This window comes from Monopterus albus, unplaced genomic scaffold (genome assembly GCF_001952655.1).
Source record: "Monopterus albus unplaced genomic scaffold, M_albus_1.0 scaffold48.1, whole genome shotgun sequence".
Classification (NCBI taxonomy): Eukaryota; Metazoa; Chordata; class Actinopteri; order Synbranchiformes; family Synbranchidae; genus Monopterus; species Monopterus albus.
Window position 1 is genome coordinate 285212 of NW_018127928.1, and position 8840 is coordinate 294051.

Below are 8840 nucleotides of genomic sequence, written 5' to 3' on the forward strand. Positions count from 1 at the left end.
AACAAGTCCTGATTCAAAATGCTAGGAAACTCATTTACAGATTAAAAAATGGCACACAAGCAGGCACGCTGACAAGCCGGAGCTGCTGCACAAGGGTGAACACACACACTCAGAGCTTTACTTAGAGGGCTGCTAAATGATTCCAAATAAGTGCAAAGCGAGCTCAGAAGAAAGTTGGCAGCTTTGGGTCACACTGCAAATACAAGAGTACAACAAAGCCGTGAATCTGAAGATCTCATTGTTCACCCTGAGAATAAAGCCTATGTTTTAATTACACTCAGTGCAAAACAGAAATTCAGTCTAACAGTGGCAAACCACCCTGATGCAACTTGAAGCCACTGGGTCAATTCTGTTGTATGTTACAACAATTGTAAAAGAGAAATTGAAACTGATGCATCTCTTACAACTGAACACATTCCCAACCCTACACCTTCTCACTTCTATACGCATCCCTGCCACAAACATTTTAGTGTCAAAGGAAGCCACAGGACAAGCCTGGCGAGCACCACCAGGTTGGGGTGTTACACATTCTTCAACAGTTTAAGTCTTTAAACGTCTCTCAGTTGCTTGTTTCAGTCTCCGTCTGTGCACCAACATCCAACAAGTGAGTCTCTAAGCTGTCATTCAAACAGGAGAAGCAACAGCTAAAAGTGATGCCACACCTGGCAGCACTCTGAGGAGCGAGATCGTCTCCCCTGAAAGCTGTTCAGAGGCAAACAAGACAGTTAGAAACAGCTGCAATCCCACAACTGTTTTTATTTCTAAGTGTGACCCTCGGCAGCCCTATTCTGGCCCTCTACAGGGACAGTGGAGGCAGTGGAAGGCTGGGAAATAAACTGCTAAATCTTATTATATTTTGCTGCTTAGTTTATCTGCTGTATCAGCTGCTGCAGCCCATGTTTGGAAAAGAGTGAGGCTTCCGGTCTTGCATTCTTGTCTCATCAGAGTATTTTAAACTATAAAAGCAATGATTGATCTGTAACAGCACTGTACTGAGTCTGCACCACTGATTTCTTTTCATTTTTACCACTTTTACACAAAGCATGTAGGATCCAGTACTTTTGGAGCTTGACCCAAACTAGAGACTAAAAGTCTGCATATTTCAGCCTCTGCTGCTTTGATTATTTTTAAATCTGTTTCTTGCAAGTCCCCGTTGAAAGTGCAATGCTAACATAGTGGAATACACCTTTAAAGCAGTTCTAAAACACGCAGACCACTAAATTTAATTGCACTAAAGTCCATCCATTCGCTGCCCTAATTTGAATGATTTTATAACTGTTTTAGGACCATTCTAACTTAATATTTTCCAAATATTCAAAGCCAATCAAATACGGCACTTAAAACAGATAAGTGAACATTAATTGAATATTTCATCATAGTTTACTCCAAGGTGATGACACCCAGCTCTGACCACTGAACACTTTACTTGTGTCAGCCCTGGCTGTGAACATGTGGACAGTCTGTCTAATGATAACCGTTGAGCTACACTAATCCCAGGTTCATCTAACAATATCATGGCCCTACTTGTGGACAAGCAAAGTGAGTGGACACCACGGCAAGTTGTCATCTCTGGATGGATGTATGAAGTCTAAACAGCATGTGCACCTGAGTCGTATATACTGTCTACAGTGTCTGGTGTGCTCAGATTAGCCAGGGACGGCGATGGTGGAGGGCCGAGAGCGCCGGCTGAGGCTGCAGCTTGTTCACATCCCTCGGGGCCAGTGGCTACCTCAGCTGTGGTATTTATAGTGCACACACTCCCAGGTGTACAAAGTAAACACGGCCGACACTGTCAGGTACCACAGCGACCAGAGCAGGAAGCTAACCTTTTCATCTGCCAGCTGCTTACAGAATTATTTATCAGCTCACTAGAACAGGAGCCAAAGCTTCGAAAGTGAGCTTGATTAGGTGTCAACGAGGAAAGTCTCTCTTAATGAGCCCGTGTTATGGACTTTTTCTCTCACACTCCAGAGCTCATTCATATTGAATTAAGCCAGTTAACAGTCATAAGACCAGATTAAAATGTTTTATTGCGTTTTAGTGAGCCGCGGTCTGTCTGTGCCCCTAATCAAAACGTTCACATATATCAATATGGCAGATGTAGCAGCAGAGGGCTTTCCCTTAATGTCATTACTCCACATGTGACAGTTACAAACTATGTTGAAGATTCACAGTCTGTTCCAGCAACAGTGATGGATCGGTGTTTTTCAGCAGAGATGCTGCAAAGACGCTACAAAATGTAATCTACATCTGCCTTTCTGTCACTTTTAGTCTTTAAAAGAAAGGTGTTTTTTTATTTAATCAGTATCCTGCACTGCTGTTTGGGTACTTACATCACAAATATACAAAGATGCAAAAAACTTTGACCGATAACACTGACTTACAGTAAGATGCATTAGCCGATTCTGAAATCAGGGTGACCGACTCCATCCATGGTATCCAGCTGACACAAATGCAGATTTTTTTTCGTATAAACACAAATGAACAACTACATAAGGGAAAAAATGACCCCAAATGGTCACATCAGATATGAGGAATTACCCCGACCCCAAGCTGTTTGCTCATATTTTGATATTGTCATATGTCATCAGCAAAAGAAAAGTGGGTAAAACTTACACCTTATACAAAGCAAACACATTCATGCTGACAGGTAATGACATAGCTCTTACCCTGGTGGCTGTGTGATGTCATGGCTGCCAGGCTGGGCAAGTGGGTGTCACGCAGTATGTCAGGCGAGCACCCGGCTCAGTGTGTGTTGTGCAGAATAGATGTGTGTGCTTGTGCAAGCGCAGATGTGATTTACAGGGTGGCAATCGAGAAGCCGGTATCCTGCCAAAACAGTGGAGTGTGTGTGTGCGTGGGTGTGTGTGTGTTCAGGCTGATCCAACACTCAGGACGGTCCCTCGAGAATCCCTCAAGACTGGAAACAGGAAGCAGACGTCCAGCAGCAGCAGCCAATCCCCATGAGGTTTGTGAGTTGGCTACTCCAATCAGAAGTCTAGCACTGGTACCAACCTAACAGAGAGGACAGAAAGGATGATGTCACTGCTTTCTGTTTAAAACAAGTATCTAATTGCTGATCTAGTACTCCCAGTTTGGACCAGATAAAAGGCAGCTTTTATTTACACTGGTTCAATGTCATGCAAAGAGGTACAGACATTTAAATTTAAAAGACAGCACAGGTGCTGGGAGGAAAAAAGTTGGGCGTCTCTCACACACAGGTTATTTTCAGTGATTTATAGTATTGATCATTCAGTAACACTGATTCAGAGATGACAGCTGTTAAATCAAGCCTTGGATTCCAGTTTAGAGCTGATGTGGCTTCATCTCCAGCCATTCAAAGACCTCTGCCTGTTTATGCTCAAAGCAAATACATCTGCATATTAAACAAACTTGGCCTAGATTGCTTTCTTGATTAATCACTTCATCTTTTGCCCTATAAATATGTCTTGTTTTATCAGATGACCTGTCCAAAATCCAAAGATATTTTGTTTACTATTCTCTAAAACACAGATGCCACAGAAGTGCCGGCATTTTAACTCAAAAATAAAGGTTTACCTGATTAATTTCTCATCATATTCCGAATTCATTTTCAGCCCATTAACTAATCAATTAATCAGCTAATAGTTTCAGCCCTATGACTGTCTTTTTTAAGAGCAAGCAGCCTTTATAATGTCAGGCAACCATTTAGCACCAGGTGTGACACAGAGCCCCAGAGAAACAGGTAAACTGGATGTCCCCCCCCCTTTGCCATCAATGTTAAGAAGCTGACTTCTTTTGCTTCTGAATGTCAGATGACTACACAAATATAATAAGTGTTTTAACTGCAAGACTCAAAATTCTAGTGCTGGAATGTTAGAAATGTCCTACCCATGGTTAAATCATTGTTCAGTACTTGCACTGTGGACTGACAACTGACACAGGAACAGACACTGCTTTGACAATGATTCACACCTGCACAAATAGAGTTTAGTGATCAAGGACATAAAAGAGACTGTTGTCAAAGCTAAATGTTGTCTCACTATGTTGTTGGCGCTTTTCACATTTACTAGTGATCAATCAAATGGACTTTCTGTGATCATGAACACAGCCGCTGAGGCTGAATTCTCTTTTCCTGGAGGAGGGTATCTCCGGTATCTGCCGGATACTGTTGAACAGAAGATTGGTGATCAATATTATTACTGCATTATTAGAATATGGAACACATTCTAACTATTAATGTGTTAGTCACTGTTATATTAATATTGAGCTATAATATTTTGACCATTTGTCTTCTCACCCTTTTTTAACCAAAACCTCTTTTCAACAAACCAAGAGGAGTTAACAAGACGATACTCCGCCCTGTTCCCGGCAGCTGGGGTGAGCCCCTGGGGTGGACAGCATGGGTCACTGTTTCACTCATCTCAACTGCTAACCCCCTAATAAACAGGCTCTCTCCCTCCTCAGGGTCTGGGAGCTGTTTAGGGAGGGATCACGCAGTGGGTTAGCTCTCTCCTTCACGGTCTGGGGGCAACTCAGAGCTGCACAATACCAGTAACAACTACTGCTCCCCTGGACCCATCCCTGCTGAGCCACCCTGGAGCTACCTGATGGTGACCGGCCTCATTCTTGCTCCAGTGCCAGGACACACTGCCAGTACTTTATTAGTTATTTATTTGTTTATACCCTCCTCTACCTTACAGTATATATTCAACAAACCCTCACATGACCTGTACATTCATTATATGCACTTCTGTTCCTTTGTAAATTTCCTGTAACCATTGTTTTGTTTTTCAAGTCCTGTACTGTTAGTCCTGTGTTTGGAGTTGTAATACAGTAGAGTATTTAAGTGGCAACACCTGTATTTTGTGTATTTAAAAGTTGTCTTCTTACATGGCAGTGAGATATGCATCAGCAGTGTTTGTAAAAAGGATCACTTAAAACAGAGCTTATTTTTATCAACAGCTTCAAGCTGTTTTTTCACATGTTCCCAGGGTTTTTGAAAGTCAAATACTGAAAACTCCATACGACCTCAAGTTCAACCTCAAGCTCGCACTGCTAGAATCTGTAAACCTATCGGGCAATAAGTGATGTGGATGTAGCTGTGCTCTGACTGGAACGCTCACAGATAAGAAAAAACATGGAAAAGTATCACGGCTTCCTTTAACAGAAAAGGGTGGAACAGCCCTTAGTTTCATGAACATGTGAAATATTTTCTTTGTTTTTGGAAGTAACTGACTGGTATATTTGATGGTGATGAAAAATAACTAGCTGTTCTTTCTTGTTTTTGGGGAGTAGCCTGATTTCTTCAAACATCGAGCAGGAGTGTCAAATATAATCACAGCTTGAGCCCAAGGCATCAAGTCAACCTTACCACCACAGACAGAGGAGGTAAAACTGGCTGAGGGTGAGGCAGGTGGGGAGTGGCGGTGGAGGCACGAGGGTGGTGTGGATGTGCACACCCCTGTGTGTGTGTTGGCAGAGGTCTCAGAGGTCCTCAAAAGCGGGATGGATGCGTGTCTGTGTGCGCGCGCGCATTTGGGGCATGGGTCTCAAGACAAGAGGGCCAGATAGTGCAGCCGCAGGACAAATTACCCCCCCAAAAAAGTCGGTCACTGCACAGCGCATGCACATTTGCGCTTTGTGATAGAAAAGAAAAGTAAGGGGGGGGGGAGCCACAGGGAATAGCTGACACTCCAGGGGGCCTCTGGCAACACACATTTCCCAGGGCAGCTCATCTGTCTTGGGAGGGGTATGTGTGTGTTTGTGTGTCCCAGGCCATTGTCCCTAAAAAGAGCTTGCTTGATGCAGGGTGACAGATCTGGGGAGACAAGCCCTGACATCCAAATAATAAAAACAGAGACCTGGAAATAGGTTAAAACCGAAGTTTTTGTGGAAAATTACACCAAAAAACAGCATCAATTAACATCCAACAAGCACATAAGATGCATTAATCATGACACTAGCTGCTATAGAAGCCTGTCACGATGTGGGTACACTTGTTTAGCCTGACCCAGCACTCCAGTCCAAACTCCCCAAGATATATTACGACAAAAATCTCCGCTCCTTACAAATATTACCTTTCACAAAGCGTTTCGTGCGCTTGGCGACACAGCCGTAAAACGATGCCTGGATGTTTTCTGAAGAGCTCCAACAACCCTTACGCCCCCATTCACAAAAAGATTGACGCATGCAGAGAATTACCACCGCCCATCCCGAACCATTCACACACTCAAACACACACTCCCGCAGGCCTGTGCTTTAATTTTACACGATTTTCTGGCCACTAACACGGGTATAAAGCAATAGAGGCGTGTTGGTACAGTGTATATTGCATTAAAGCCTACGGCTCGGCCGTGCGCTACAACTAGCTCAGCAACAATCGGCATAATAAACATCGCCTGTCCGTTCCCTCCGTGTTGCCTACACACTTCCCGCCCGCCACAGCCCAGTAAACCCTAGGATTTTTTATGTATGCTATTACGATGTGAAATAACTCCTACCAGATTTAGATACAACTCGGGCCAAAGAAGACGTTAAAAACAACCGGGAAGCGGAGCAGAGCGGAAACTTCAGCCGGACATTGTTTTGATAAATCCTGCCTGTGCATCGCATCCCTGAGCATCAAAGCGGCGGAGCTCGGCGACACATTCATCCCGACAGGACTCACCTACACGGGCCAGGAGGAGGCCAGTCGTCCCAACATGTGTCCCGCACGGCTCTCAGTCCTCTCCCATGTCAGACTCTGGGCTTTTTCTCAGTGCAGGAGGAGGGGGACGGAAAAAAATTCATCTGCTGACAGATTCCGCCATACTGGATTTTTGTTACAGCCCCAGCGTCACATGGAGCGCCCCAGCATTTACCAGAGGCGGGGTTAGCCTGGCGAAAGTGTGTCCACTGCCTGATACGTGTGTGTGTGCTGGGCTGGAGGAAGGTTGTGACGGTCATTGATGAGGAAAAAGTCTCTGGGCGTCCTATAATGTAAGAAATATCACTGCGATGTTCTAACATGCAGTTTCCTGGGTGTCATCACTTTGTTTTTAATCACTTAATGCTGCTTTATACCCCCTGTTACTGCTTTATATTATTCATATATCATCATGTATAAGTAAATAGGCCTACTCTTGCATGCTTCATATTGAGATTTATTGTGTGCCAGTACTGGATCTTTGTTGCTGTAGTTTTTGTGACTTTTCTGTAGTGTCCATGCAAAATCTACTACTGGTTGCTATAATAGTTTAAAGAACAAACAAAGCTAAAAACACAAATTGTGAAGTTCTTCAAGTTGGTGTTAAAGGAAAATTAGTTAAACAAAAAATGAAAAGAGCAAATCAGGCCCATCATAAAATAATTTTATGTATTTTGCACATTTTATACTGTATTATTACTGCATTTGTATTGAAATTACCAGTGACAGGAAGGACTTTGTTGCCTGAGAGCAGTATTACTAACCTGCCTGTCATTGTTCAGAGCTTTCCATAACCAGCAGTGGTAAAATGAAACAAATGTTTTTATCCAATTCATGCTCATTACAACATGAAACACCTTCCCCAATGCCTTCTTTCCATTACTTTATATTTGATTTAGCATCTCAGAAGCCACCCACAGGAAAAAAATGCAACACCGCTGCCTGGTTTGGCTGACTTGATTACTGTAATATGCTAAACAGTTTCCATAGTCTGTATCTGCAGGCAGGGAGACAGCGTCATTATTCACAGAGTGCAGCTCTGCTATGAGTTAGGTCTGCTCTCACTGGTTCTTCTATTCGGACTATTTATCCATTACTTTTAGCTAACTACTATTTCAACAGTTTAGTTTAGCTACCTATTTTAACATTTTATTCATAGCTATAAGATACCACTTTATTTATTGTGCCAACATGCTCAGGTTTATATAGCATACAGAAGGAAGACAGGAGATGAAACGAATATCCTGCACACAACAAACAGTAGCAGTAACTAAAGATTAGTGTCATACAGAGTAATAATAATAGATCATGTAGAATAACAACAAGTGATGATTGTACAAAGTAAAACATTAGGTTTGATATTTCATCTGTTTATTCATTACAACACTATTTGAACCATGTATGTTTAACTACTGTATCTCACGATTTGTCCACTACTTCTATTTCAAATGTTTATTAATCACTTTCAGCTTTTTGAAAAATATTTATTCATTACTTTTAGCTTACATCACTATTTGAAATGTTTACTTTTCACTATTTCATGCATTTTGCCTACATGCTAGAATTCACTTGTTAGCTAAAGCTGACCATTTGTGATATATTTTAATGAAATTGTGATTTCTATTTTATTTAACTTTATTTTTCCAAATGATTTGAGTTAATGCACAACCTTTCCATTTATCAGCTAGTGTCCATGAAAGTTATCCCTGTTGGGAATCACTGTTTTTGTCTCAGACCATACTTTTAACATCTAGGTATAATATTCACATAGTTCATTATAAGAAGAAGAAGCTTTATTTTATTGTCACTGTGATATGTACAATGAAATTTTGTTTGGAGCTGAGGGCCCCAGGCTGCTGTGTGCGTACGCGCCACCATCACGGGCAACTTGGGGGTTCAGTGTCTTGCCCAAGGACACTTCGACATGTGGACTGCAGGCACCAAGATTCAAACCTTCAACCTTCCGGTTGGGAGATGACTGCTCTACCCACCGCATCACTGTCGCCCCTCTATTTTTTTCTGTGTGAAGGCAAATAATGTTAATGTTACCAACTGTCTTTTCACTTACCCTCTTCCTCTACAGGGAGCTCAGAGGTCAGGGCAATCCCTCATCTTATCTGAGGGCACTTCGGGTACTTGCTTGAGCAGTGACCTTCCCTCCACACTATCACCA

General features: G+C 42.5%; 1 protein-coding gene across 4 annotated transcripts in view; it reads right to left on the reverse strand.

Annotated features, from left to right (window-relative positions):
• LOC109960503 (histone deacetylase 4-like) overlaps positions 1–7975 on the reverse strand; it is a 52121-nt gene extending 44146 nt beyond the window's left edge. The window contains exons 1-2 of one of the 4 annotated variants that reach the window (XM_020600658.1): positions 6654–7975; positions 2670–3015 (exon numbers count right to left, since the gene is read on the reverse strand). In XM_020600658.1, the coding sequence (XP_020456314.1) occupies positions 2670–2691 (22 nt within the window). In that variant the 5' untranslated portion in view covers positions 2692–3015; positions 6654–7975. The other 3 variants (XM_020600657.1, XM_020600660.1, XM_020600659.1) reach the window with 3 other exon arrangements.
• Between the last annotated feature and the right edge of the window lie 865 nt (positions 7976–8840).